General features: G+C 36.0%; 1 protein-coding gene across 1 annotated transcript in view; it reads right to left on the bottom strand.

Annotated features, from left to right (window-relative positions):
* Positions 1-8,153: 8,153 nt before the first annotated feature.
* LOC122089591 (periodic tryptophan protein 2-like) overlaps positions 8,154-13,796 on the bottom strand; it is a 44,722-nt gene continuing 39,079 nt past the window's right edge. Inside the window, exons 3-5 of the mRNA XM_042659317.1 lie at positions 9,101-9,496; positions 8,713-8,940; positions 8,154-8,594 (exon numbers count right to left, since the gene is read on the bottom strand). Coding sequence (XP_042515251.1) covers positions 8,424-8,594; positions 8,713-8,940; positions 9,101-9,496 — 795 coding nt within the window. The 3' untranslated portion in view covers positions 8,154-8,423. The remainder of the gene's footprint in view (positions 8,595-8,712; positions 8,941-9,100; positions 9,497-13,796) is intronic.

Raw genomic sequence — 13,796 nt, 5'->3', positions numbered from 1 at the left:
CTTTAGCTAAATATTGTATTTACCATTAATTTTGGCTAAATACTGCCTATAATAATGAACTTTGGGTAAATACGACCAATTACTTTAACTTACTATCAATTACTTTGGCTAAGCATTGCCAATAAACGTTAGTAGAAACTGTCTTTAAACTTTGACTTTTACCATATTTAAACTTTGGTTGTCACCACCATGATATTTTTGGTTAAATGAGATCATAAAACTCTCATTAACCAAGCATATAAAAAACCTCAATAACACCAATGTCAAAAAAAAAAAAAAAAAAAGGCACTTGAGCACTTTATCCATAAACTTGGGTGACATCACCTTTGGGTAAATGTCACATTTACCTTGGAAAACACATAATTAAACTGAATGTACCACTTTGGTGGGTTTCACTCATTCCTATCATGTTTTTCATATTAGAGATAAATATATGTACAAAAGTATATGCTTTAATGTGTTGCTTACACAACCAGGGACAACACAAACAAATAAAACATAAATGTACATAAATAATTCAGAAAACAATTTTTAAGACAAAATCATTTCCAAATTATTCCAAAATCATTATAAACTTAATATAGCAACAAAATTGTTCCTATTTTCCTTCAGTTGTGCTTTGATCAACAACACCTATTTAGGTTCCCTGAGAGCTAAAACCAGATCAAGTAACCTTAAAAATCTCATATATGACATATACACACCAAATAACCAGACTGGAAAATGTAATATGTCAAATTAGCAAATAAACTACACAAGAGTCACAACCGTAACTACATTCCTATCCTTTGGGCTAAGAATGCACTGGTCCTCTTGCAAATCTAAATTTACGGTGAAAATATAATTACTTTTGTCACCTATGATCTTAGAAACCTCTAGGCTACAATCTTTTTTATACATGTATTTTCTTTAACTTGGGTGACATCACCTTTGGGCAAATGTCACAAACTTTATTGCGCTTGAAAAAACTATGAAATAATAGAATGTACCACTTTGATGGATTTCACCCAATCCTTTCATAGCTTCCTATAAATGTACTGTGCAGCGTAACATGTGCGAAAATTTATACCTAGTTTAATTCTAGAATATATATTCATTTTAAAGTGTTTCAAGCATGACATATAAGTACTAAATGACATGGATATGGATTTCATACATACTTTAGTCATAAATAATTTTATAATATCATGGTAATGATAAACCAATGCAAAACCTAAAAAAATTAGTTTTGAAACATTTAAAAAGTGGGTTCCAAAATAAAATAGTTATTTTACATTAAAAACAACCTGTTAACCTTTCACTTGTAACATCCTCCCACTAGCAACCTAGTATAGTGAAGTTATCCTTCCACTAACAATATCGTTCCACTAGCAACCTAGTGTGTTGAATGTATCCTCCCATTGGTCGAGCCACATAAAATAATTTAAGGTCCATATTCTATCCACCCACTTGGTTCGACCAGTCATAAATTAATCCATTTATTAGAATAAAAATTCGTTTATATATGAAATACACCAAAACTTGTTCACATAAGCCCAAAACAAAAGAAAACCAAACATTTTTATCAATTAATGTTCTTAAATAGGTTTTCAAAGAACAATGACAGTGTTTGAGAACTTGGTATTGGATTGATCAAAATCGATACTAATCTAATCCAACCAATTCGAATTAGTCCAATCAGATTGTAAAATAACACATGAAATAAACTTATAACCTATGGTTATAGCCATGGAATACTCATCTACCCTATTGCCATTAATCAACTGTCCAATACTTTTTAAGGCAAAAATCTTTGCTTTAAAAGCATAATACCAAACTATTGATTTGGTTTTCCTAGTATAGAAATTTAGGTCCATGAGGCACATGTAAATCTCTTTATCCTCAAGCCACATTTAAAGACATTTAATTGTTTAGCACAAAATAATTAATCCAACATACAATGAAGACATGTATATATATATATATGTGTATCTTAAACATGTAATATCAATGAAATTGAAAACAACATTACAATGCTAACCATGACAATGACTGTGGGAGCTCTTCAATTTCAAAAATTACTACCACCTTTGGATGAATAGCAACTTCTAGGTTAAGGTCTGCTTATAGTACACTTTCATTTATGTTTGTTTTTGATAATGTCGCTTTTGGGCAAGCATTACCTAATTCCTGCCAATAATTTTCTATCTTTAAAAATAAGACAAAACCTTTGAGTTGCAAACCTATTGTAGTAACATTAGATTTTACCACTTTGGTGGGTTCCATCCATTCCACTATAATAGCTTGTAACTACACTTGTCAACTTAAATGTGTGGATTATTTAAACATGAAGGAAAAATCATTTTACATGTAAAATAACAAGCATATCACTATTAGCAAAATAAACATTACAATGCTCAATTATCAATTACTTCAAGAGTGTCAACCGAAACTACATTCCTGACCTCTGGGTTAACATATTGGTCAACTCAAGCTTCTACTATTACTGTGAGACTTCTTTTAACTTTTAAAAAATACCACCATCTTTGGATGGACAATATCCTCTAAGTTGAGAAATCCCTATTCTGTTTTCACTTGCTTTAACTTTAATCTTTCTTTGATAATGTCATATTTGGATGAATATTAGCAACCTTGTTTAAAAGTGAAATTATTTAAGCATGAACAAAATATAAGTAAACAAAAACATGGACTATCATTAGCCAATAAATTAGTTCACATGCTGACATGTAAGTAATATATGGGTTGATTTTTCTTTTATTTCTTACGATTAAGAGAAATATGAAGAAGAATCACAAAACTCTTATACTTCTAATTTTCACAAAACATATCATAAAAATTGATCAAAACTAAGCTCATAATATATCAAAATGAAAAGCACAAAAAACTAGATTCAAAGCAAAAACCAGGGTGAAAATTTCATCACCATTCACCTATACGAACCATTTGAAGTTGCAAGAAAAATGGGTTAAAATCAATTATGATTTGCCCAAACCAACCTGTTCGGTCTGATTAAACCAGATGGTTTGGCCCAAGCGGCCTAACCCGATTCGGTCATATCAGTCTTGAGTCATATTTCGGGTCAAAACCAGAGTTTTTAGGTCTGGTATCCGGATAAAAATTTGGGTTTTCAGGTCGGGTAGTTAACAGCTCGATCAACGATCATAGATCCGATCAACATTTGACCAGGTCAAATAGAGTTGGGTCAAGGCTTGACTCACTGCATCACCGGGTTAACTCGAAAAACCTACCGAGTTGACTTGGTGATGACTCACCGCTTTTTTAAAAAAAATTCTCTTTCCTCCGGTTGTCGATTTCTGATGGCACATGTGGGTGCATCCAGACGATTCCGATGACATGTGGCATATCACCACAATCGTCTTCTTGTCCTCTACAACTTTTGTGAAGAAAACCTTTTTCACATGAGGCCTTTAAATGATGTTAAAATGACGATTTCCATAAATTGGAACCCAAACCCCATAAAAAAAATTTTAAAAAATAATTTTCTTGATTCTAGCATTATAGGGTTGGCTCTGATACCAATTGTTAGAGATTCTTTACTATAGAATTATATGAATAACCTCATAGTATTTAGAATACAATAGTCATAAACCAATCATAAAATATTAAACATGGGTATAGTCCCTAAACCAAGATCAATAAATTACTCCCTTATAGATCTTAAAATACATAATCATACAAATTTGTCATATCTATGATAATCAATGGGAATAGAGAAGTACCTGTGTGTAAGTTTAGAAGCCCCATGAACATGGATCACAAACCTCTATCAAATGTGATTGAAGATTACTCCCATAAAGATAACAATGAAGAACTACGCAAGTGGAGTCCCTTTACTGAGATTTTCTGCAGCTTCTTACTCTAGGATTTCCTCTCTTTACAGCCTCTTACTCTAGGGCTTCCTCTCTTTGTGTGCACTTGCTCTTGTGAGAAAACAATGCTCTCAAAACCAATAAGGCATTAAGTAATGGCTGTAGGAACCATCAGTATTCTATTTATAACAGAATCCCTAAAATCCTATTCCACTCCCACAATGGAAAGAGCTAGGAGTTTCCTAATTAGAGTGGGTCTATAACTGCTTGGGCCCAATGGATTAATTAATATCAGTTAAGCCCACATAAAAGTCCTAACAAAAATAAGTCTTTAATTATTTATCACAGAGTATTTGGAAGCAGAAGAGATGAAAGAAACCCTCAAGACCTTAGGAGTTGAAGCTAATCTACAAGGAAGAGAAGGGTTTCGAGGGAAGAAGGCCTTGGAAACAGTGAAGAATGAATTCTTGCTTAGGTACATGGCTGCCATGGTAATTCTATTGAGGTGTCTGCAAAACAATAAATCTGGGCAATTTTCTTATAAGAGTGGGAAGCGAAGAAGGCGAGACCAGAGAGAGAAGAAGAGTAAAGTTAGGTTTCTCATTTCAAACGCTTATGTATGGGTTGGGTTGGGTTGTTACAACTCGGTTCGATATGATTTAATTGGATTTAAATCGATCTGGATAGCACCATCACCTCCCTCCAGATCTGGGCAATCGCATGATGAAGAATTGCAGAGGATTTAAAACGACAATCAGGAGCTTCCAATACTTATACCTAAATTGCAGCCAAAGAACTAGAATCTCAAAGGATATTTTGGAAAATACAAATATCTAGGAGGGTAAATGTGAACCCATAGGGAAAGTGAACTATTCCATTTCTTTAGCAACGAACCCGAATAACAGCAAATTTCCAACTCCCAGGTAGCAGCAACAAAATTAACTAAAACCCACGAGGGTATTTTCAAAAGAAAAAAAAAAAAAACTGCAAATCATCACTAACATGTCTTCATATTTTCTACAGCTGGTGGTGGCCATTGTTCTGGGCCTCAAGTTTGGACATGGAGTGCAACTACCTAAATCACATGGTGCCACTGCCATCCTAGTTGTCATGATTTGTGCCTTTGTTCTTGCTTATGGTTGGTAATGGGGAACTCTAGGATGGTTAGTACCAAGTGAGCTCTTTCCTTTGGAAACAAGATCATTTGGGCAGAACATAGTTTTCTAAGGGTGTCAATTTCAAACTAAAACCAAAACTGAGCAGAATTAACTGGACCGAAATCAAACTGAATTTATTCGGTTCAAATTCGGTTGGATATGTGAGTATGCTATTCTGTTCGGATCGGTTTCTGTTTAGGGTGTCAGAACCATCGGTTCGAACTGAAACCGAACCGAATTGCTCTTATCATTCAAGAGTGTTTTTCGCAAGCTCTAATTTTTTTTTTATGTGGTAAGTGTTTTTTGCAATTTATCATCATATATTTACAAGCTAAGATAATTTTTAAGTTAACAATGGCCATAAGGCCTATAACTTGAGCCCATTATGGCCTTTGGTCCATCGCATTCATGGTTTTAAAAGTGGAACCGTTTTCATCACCGAATTAAAGCCGAGATATCAAACCGAATTAAAACTGCATATTAGAACCGAATTGGAACTGAAACCGAACCGAGCCGAATTGAATCGGTTTGAGTATCTAAATAAGGAACCAAGTCGGTTCTCGGTTCGATTATGGTCCACCTATAATCATTTGGAACTGAACCGATTGACCCCTTATAGTTTTCTGCAATAACCTATTCTTTACAGCTCTGATTGCAGTGTTTCTTAGTGTCTCTCTGCCACCTTCGATATGGAATCTTCTTGTTGTTTGCATCTTCGATTATGGTTATAAGCTGCTTCATTTACTTCCTCTTGCCAGAAACAAAGCAAGTCCCCATAGAGGAGATAGTGTTCCTATGGCAGAACCATTGGTTCTGGAAGAAATATGTAGAACCATCTGATGAGAAGGTGGTACAAGAGGGTTAAATCTCCACTGATCTAAGAGGTAGTCTATCATGTTATATGGAATTTATTGCAAACAATTGTTTATTGATGGACGTCATTTCTTCTCCCTTTTATGTTAATGAAATAGCAAATCTTCAAAGCTCCAAAATACTGGTAAACCCTGCAATACCCAAGTAGCCAGGGTAGGTTTCAATTCTATACCTACATATCCAAGCCCTGGCAGAGCCTCAAAAATTGAAAATTAATTTGTTTATATGGACCATTGGTTTATTTATCTATTTATTTCTGTTAATTAGAAATAAAATATTATTAAAGAGAAAAAGCAGTATACAAATTTGAGTCTATAGAAACATCAAGGAGTAGTAAGCCTTATTATGTCAAGATTTTAGTGAAAATGGAGAACTAATTAAAACCGACAAAGGGACCCACGGTTTTACTAATCGAGTTAAAGGTATCTAACATATTCATACCTAACGATTTTCCACAAAGTGGCGGTGAAACGTATAACTTATTGTGCAACTTTTTTCTGTTTCAGTTCGATCCAATCCATTCATTCGTGGAGCTATTTACTCGATCACAGACATTTCTGGAACACTATAATAGAGGGACAAATAGCCAATTTCAAAAGAATTTATTGTCAACCTTGGTCAGATATGAATCTATCTTATTCAAAAGGGAAGAACTTGCATCAGAATCTCAATATCGATACAGATCGCTCTGAATAGAGGACCCCACATACATCTCAATGACCAAATTTTAATCCAAAGTAAGCAAGAAAAGTTGCTCAAATTCTTATTCAAAGTTCTAGTAAAATTACATAAATGCCATTAAGCATAGATGAATATAAATACAAAATGGCATATTTTGTAACTTTAGCTCTTTCTCTACTCATTTTAAGTTGAAATCATATCAATGAGATGCTTCTATGGTCCTTTATCACATGAACTAGCCCATATACTGCCATGTAGCAATATTGAGGTGTTAAACGGTTATATTGCATTTTTTTTTTTTTTTTTTTTCTTTTGCTTCCCCTGGATGGCATTGTGTTCAATCTCATGAGCTGTTGAGTAACCATGATGGTTGAGATTTTACAGTTCAAGCATCATCCTTTCAACTCATTAATTTGGAGGTTATACAAGTGAAAGGCAAGAGAAAAAATCTCAGACAAACGATTACCATGTGTGAATGTTTCTTTGGTTGGGGGTTCTTAGAAGAACTAGAACTTATTCTACATATAAGGTTGAATCTTTACCATGGAGTCTATCTGCTCATTCTGGTATGAAGTTTGCGTCGTAGAATCATGTTTTACCTAAAAAAAAGGTCGTAGAATCATGGATGTTGGACTCTCTTCCACCAGACAATCTTTTTTTCTTTTCCCTTTGGATGGGTAGTATTTATTGGGAGTGCACAATCAGAAGCTTCCAATACACAAGGGTTGGAAGATTAAGAATTTTAGGAGGTATATATTTACATAATAATTGATGTATATTAATAAACTCTAATCCCATTTTATTTACCAAGGATACTTGCTTTATCCTGCTCCATTATTGATTCTCCCATATCTTCTTTTTTTTTTTTTCGTAAAAACCTCCTCACACCATGTAAAGTTTCCATTCCATCCCACCGGTTCAAACTCTCCTATGCCTGCCTTCCATTATGAGGCATTTCTCATCTTATTTATTTTGTGCCGCATGAAAGTCATGCAGCGGTAGCAGTGCAGCTTCTGGTCTTTTGGCCCTCTTATTCGCTCCTGGGGGCGGGGCATCTTTCTACTCTAGCGCTGACTAAGGGCCAAGTCAGAGAGTCGGAACTATAGGGACAGTACGCAACACAACTGTCGATAGTCAGACCTGGTCCAAACCCTAATAACACACCCCAATCAAACCCTTCAGAGGAAGCAAACGTCACAACTAGTGAAGGGGATTTGACTGGGGGGTGTTTGGGTTTGGACCATATCTAACCATCAAGAAGGTTGTGTTACTTTGGTGTCCCTATGGTAACGACTCACTGAGTAATGAGGGGCAGCTTATAACAATACAAATATTTTGGAAAAATCTCTACAATTATGAGACGAGACTTGATTGCTGGAATGAGGTAGTTTGATCCTACACATTAGACATCAAATTGGCCTGTAACTGTACTTCTGGAATGAAATTTTGTTCTTCAATTCTTTGATTGTTCAATCCATTGAGTTGCTTTTATTGGGGCCACCAGTTTTGTGTTAAAAGGTTTTGGGCCTTTACTTGAGCCACTTCTCTGTTTTTGTTTCATACCAATAAACGCATGAACCATGTACTGATTGTTCTCAAAACTAATCAAAGGTAAATGGAAAATTCATTCTTTTTCACCTTAGAAGCTAGTAGTGTAATCCCTTTATAATTAGGAGAACAAAGAAGCATAGAAAATCAGGAGTTAACAAACAAATAAAACAAAGGAGAAAATTACAGGCCAAAAAACACCCTCCACTGGTATAAATTAAGTTATGCCCCTAAATTTCTACAAAATTCGAATGCATTTGAATGGCACCCGGTGCCAATTCATCCTGTTAATGCTCTATGGAGTTTTGTTAGCGTGCTCTTCCATAAGAATTTGTCAATTTTTGCTTCCCGTTGAGCATAAATATCGAAGCAAATACTCGTTAGAGGAGCAAGTGTCTGCCAGATCCTGATGCAATCTTGTAATGGACTTCTGTAAGGATCTTAAAGCCGGAATTAGGCTTCTGGAATTCTGTTGAATAGAGTGACCATGAACTTTGCACAGCTCCTACAGAACCGAAAGGTAAAACAATATTTGTTTAAAGTCGCACACATTAAGAATGATGAACAGAGTGTAACTTAATGTTAACAGCAAGTGATCCAGAGACTAAAGCAATGATACATACCTCACACCATCTAAGAATGAACTCCAAATGTGGACAGCTTTCTAGAAGATCTGCAAACGCCTCAATTAGCCTCTGCAAATATTTGAAAGGGATTGATAAAGCAACAGCTTTTATATCCACTGGCTTTACAGAAACAATGCATTTTTTTATTAGTGTGTCTTCATTCAGACGGAGGCTGAGCAATAGTGCCCTCTGAGGTTGATCCTCAGCTAGAGCATCATCAACTGCCTGTGCAACAACATGGTAAAAAAATGACTCAGACCCTGAAAATAAACATTTGCCTGGAAGGCCAAAAGTAATATATGCACGGATGCAACCAAATATTTCTTGAGATTTAAATAACACTCTTAACACATAGAGACTCAAATGCAAACAAAATGGTGAGTACCTCCGGTGTAACATCCATGTCAAGATCAGTCGGATCAAATATAAAGGATTCATCTATTGAATACACCAAGACTCCCTCTGTTGTTGCAGCTGCCCAACACCTGCCAGTTGGTGCTATCCTCAAGCATTTTGTCCGAATTACAGGCCTTCCACGGTTTGGCATGGACCCAGGCAAGTCATAACCCATCTTCCCTCGGGTTTGCTTATCAATGCCTTCCTCTACGTCACTATTGTCATCATCAATCAAATCTATTGGACCAGCTTCAGTCATCTTCTTGGAGTTTAAATAGTCTAAAACGCCATCCAAAGAGAGATTGTGGGTGATCCGAAATCTACGCAGCAGGACCTGGTGCAATGTACAAGAAACCAATGCATAAGAAGACATTTTGATTGCAGTTCATCATCTTTACATAGAAACAAACCGTTAAGAATACAAAATAAAGAATAAATAATCAAAACTAATTGTCAAAGCCAACAGTTTCATATCAGACTTAAAGAGAACATAGACCCAGTTAGAACAATTTGGGAGTGTCTGGTCAAGGAGCCAGTAGAAAAATAGTTGGTTCAGAGGCATCCTACATTCAAGACAGCACTAATTGGTCTGACCTCATAGAATGCCTTCACAAAAAATCAGTAAGATCGGTTGCCTTTGCCCAAAGCAGGAAGATGGAGAAGTTTTAACCACCTAACCAATGCACTAGCTTTATGAGCCTCTAGTGCAGATTTTTTATTTTTTTTTTGGGTAAATCTACTGCAGCTTTACTATGCAACATTTAAATGAATACAGAAAAAGCACAAATGTCAAACCTACGAACAATAACAAATCACAAAAGCATTACAAAGTTCCGTACACAAATTATACCCAAGTAATCATTTCAGTAACCAGTCGCTAAAGAACAATTTACTAGGAAAACAGAAATCTTCCATACAAGTGAAGTCATAGTACGGTTTAAAACCAAAGAAACCAGCAACTTCCCAATGGAATGTAATTACCTTCGTAGAGGTAGCTAAGGAGAACAAAAATGGCTGGGTGGGGTGGGGTGGAATAAAGCCATACCTTAAGAGTGAATATTGATCATTGATCTTTTTATCCCTAACAACAAATCATATGGAGCAACTCATAGGATACCATCATCAACAACATCCAAAACCTTATCCCAACTTAATGGGGTCAGCCACATTGAGATTCCAGCAAGGACAAGCACGAGGATCCATGCAAAAAGATTGACGGGTAATGGCTAGTTATAATAAGTGCCGGCTGTCAACCTGACGCACTACTACAAATCATCGCAATGCTTTGTTTTAATTAAACAGTCGGATTCCCTTGTCCGTTCCAGTTCTGAGTCGACTGTTCGACGCCAGGGGAAGGCCCCCAAGGGGTACTATCATGAGACACTCAAAAGACATTATTGAATACCAAAATGTGATAATGATAGAATACATGATCCACAGTCTATTCATCCAGCCTTGCTTTGCCCTTAATACAGCCTAAAAACTACCACTCGCATGAACTTGTCTTAGTGTCCATGGATGAAGGTGTCCACAACATGATCATGGAAATTCAACCTGGAGACATTACCACAACTCCATGTTGGTCACCACCATGACCTTTAATGAATCATTATCTCAACACCAAGAAAAAACTGGTATTATCATTATGGTTACTTCTAAACAGCCACCACCTTCTGCAGATCACCCTCATGCTTATTTCTCAACAGCCACCACCTTCTGCAGATCATCCTCATGCTTATTTCTCAACAGCCACCACCTTCTGCAGGTCACCCTCAAGATAAAATACTAGGCTTGCCCAGTTCCCCTACTGTTGATAGCTTTTAGATTTCTTAATATCATATCATACTACTTTTAAAAGTCCGTAACCCACTTTTTTGGTATACTTTTTTAGCGAGACTAAAGTACCCCTGCTTAAGTGTAATTTAGGACTACAAAGGTGGGCCTCAACCAATGCATCCCCTCATATGGCCCCCATGGAGAGATTTTAGTCCTTACACTCTCTCCAAGTCGGATACATCCATACGTCCTATCCTTATCCCTCTCGCTCACTCCCTTGAACCAACGCACCCCTCATGAACCACTCTGCGTGCGAAACGACATTGGCAGGAACTCTTTGAATTTAAATTTGAGTTTCGCATTGGCAGGAACTCTCTTTATTCTTTGAATTCCAAAATCAAGATCAACTACTTCTGCATTTTGGTGTTTTCTCCCCTAACTCAGCGCCCACGGTAGATAAAAAGACATCGTTGCTCTCGATGCTTAAAGCAGGGACTGGTACCAAACTTTTGGGTTCTATTCAGCTCTCAAAGCAAGTGCTAAAATTTCAGACCATATGAATGGAAAAGCAATCCACTTGCAGGTTTATGAAAACAGTGGAGGATATGTTTATGAACATACTATTCTTGTCAATTTGAAGTCGAAATTGGGTGACTTCACTGCATAGAGAATGTTCAACGAGATGCCTGAGATAATTGCCGCTACCTGGAATTCATTTTTGTCTCCTAGAACTCAAAGATATCTGGGTATGCGAAAGGTGGAGAAATGGAGATGATTAATAGTATTCTTTTCTCTTTCTATAAACCAGTCTGCAAAATTTTGAATGAGCAGTTTACCATGCAATTAACTTAACTTAATGGTATACAGATACACATGGTTTTTTTTCAATAATTTCTCTTCTTTAACTTTCCCCTATTGTATACTGTACTCACCATTACTATTTGGCTTGTGCTTCCCAGTAACTCTGTATTGTTCGATTCATGCATGCTGTTTGTTTTCTGATTTAATTCTGAAAGAATTTTCTAACCTATAATGGTGCTAGGTGCCATTACTTTTTAACTGAATTAACTTTGAAAGAATGTTAGACTTTTAATGGTGTTAGGTGCCATTAGTTTTGAAATGAATTAACTTCGAAAGAATTTTCTACTTCTAAAGGTGCTAGGTGCTATTAGTTTCGATATCTCTCACATTACAAATAAAATTTTGAGGAAGAAACAAACCTGATCATTGTTCCAAGGCATTAACTAAGTTATTTTAAGTTTATTTAGTTGTCACATGGACTGAATTTGATTCTTGCGTCTCCAATAAATTAATGCATTTATCCATATATCAGACTAATATAAAGGATAATGTCATGTCTTAGTAGACTGGCAGTAACATCCCACAAATAAAACAATCTACATCCACTGAAATTCTATCAACGAACCTGTATGAAACTATCAATTCAGCATGCCCCACCATGCCAAGCATGGAGGGTAGGGCCACATAAAATTATGGTGCGGATCAAAGGAGCTGCAAGGTAGACCAAAAATGGCCTTGCGAGAAACAATGAGAACTTAGAACAGTTTATGGATGTTTTAGGGTAACCAACATATACGACTCTAATAGGAGTTCAAAATGGGGAAACAGGATTCAAGTACATATGAAATTATAAATTCCCTCTTTTCTTTTGTTTATTTGTGTATCTCTTCTGGGTTGTATGTTGAAACAGAAATTCCATTTTGCTTTTTTTTCCCATAACCATGATTCGCCTCGCCACCATGACAACTCTGTCTTTGCCTATGTCTCTAAACTGTGTATGTGGGAATGAAAACTGTTTTGCTTATGAGTAAAATGAGAATACAAATTATAAACAATCCTTCTAGGCTAATGATGAATTATTTGCAACATCTATTGTTCATATCTTTCTTGTTATCCTCTACTTCTATGCCTGCAGCAAAACTTGGACTTGAGGATATAGTGCATGTTGGTATTGAAAAGATTTTCAAGTCTGTATTGGAAGTAAGAGAAATGTTGAAATAAAAAATGCTTGGTTTTCTTTAATTTAGCGGAGAGAATTTGACCCAGCATAGGTGACGATTTTGGCCTCATGATGTAACTTCAATGACCAACATTGTCTGTTGTCTACCTACTTGGATCATAACTTTATAAGTGCTCTTAAATACTGATTTGTGCTTAAGCCTTTTTTTCAATAAAATCTTGAGTTCCTGCTTCTTTTTTAATTATATTTTTATTGGGTGTGTTTTCTGAACAAAGAGTTCTCCTTTCATTTTAAAAGATGTTGCTGCTTATCGAGAAGAAAACCTATTCACTGAATGGGGATTTATTGAGTTAATTATTTAACTCTATAATATATATATATATATATTTTAAATCCTTCTACCGTAAGGATATTGGATTTTTTTACACGAAATGACAATTGGATCTGTTTGAATCTCTGCCCATCCTCTATTTCTCGGGGTAAAAGGGAAAAATCTTTCCGATTGAGAAACCTGCTGCTTTTTTTAAATGTGTTCTTTGAATCACTGTGGCATTCAATCCTATTCTTAAAATTGTGGTTCTGTTGTCATAGATTTCTCTCTGTTTCTATAATTTGATATCAGGGTATAGCAGGAATGTTCAAGAGGTCTAATCCTTGTTCATTTTTGTATCTTCAGGGTCCTAGCTTCCTACTATACCCTCATGGGAGAAGAAATCTTGCACCTTAGTCGGTTTAGTTCCGTGGGGAAAACTCTTGGAAGGTAAGAAGTTGATGTCATTCTATAAGATTGGGATTCATTGGAATGATTGAGCTGGTGAAGAGGCATTCAACAGTGTGAAGAACCAGTTTTGGGAAGAGATCAATGGCCTTTGTTGCGACATTTCCTTGCCTGACCCAGATATCTACACTGATGAAATTGACTGGAACT

The sequence above is a fragment of the Macadamia integrifolia genome, chromosome 9 (assembly GCF_013358625.1).
Source record: "Macadamia integrifolia cultivar HAES 741 chromosome 9, SCU_Mint_v3, whole genome shotgun sequence".
Classification (NCBI taxonomy): domain Eukaryota; kingdom Viridiplantae; phylum Streptophyta; class Magnoliopsida; order Proteales; family Proteaceae; genus Macadamia; species Macadamia integrifolia.
The sequence above is the reverse complement of the archived record's forward strand: the minus strand, read 5'-3'. Positions and strand labels throughout refer to the sequence as shown.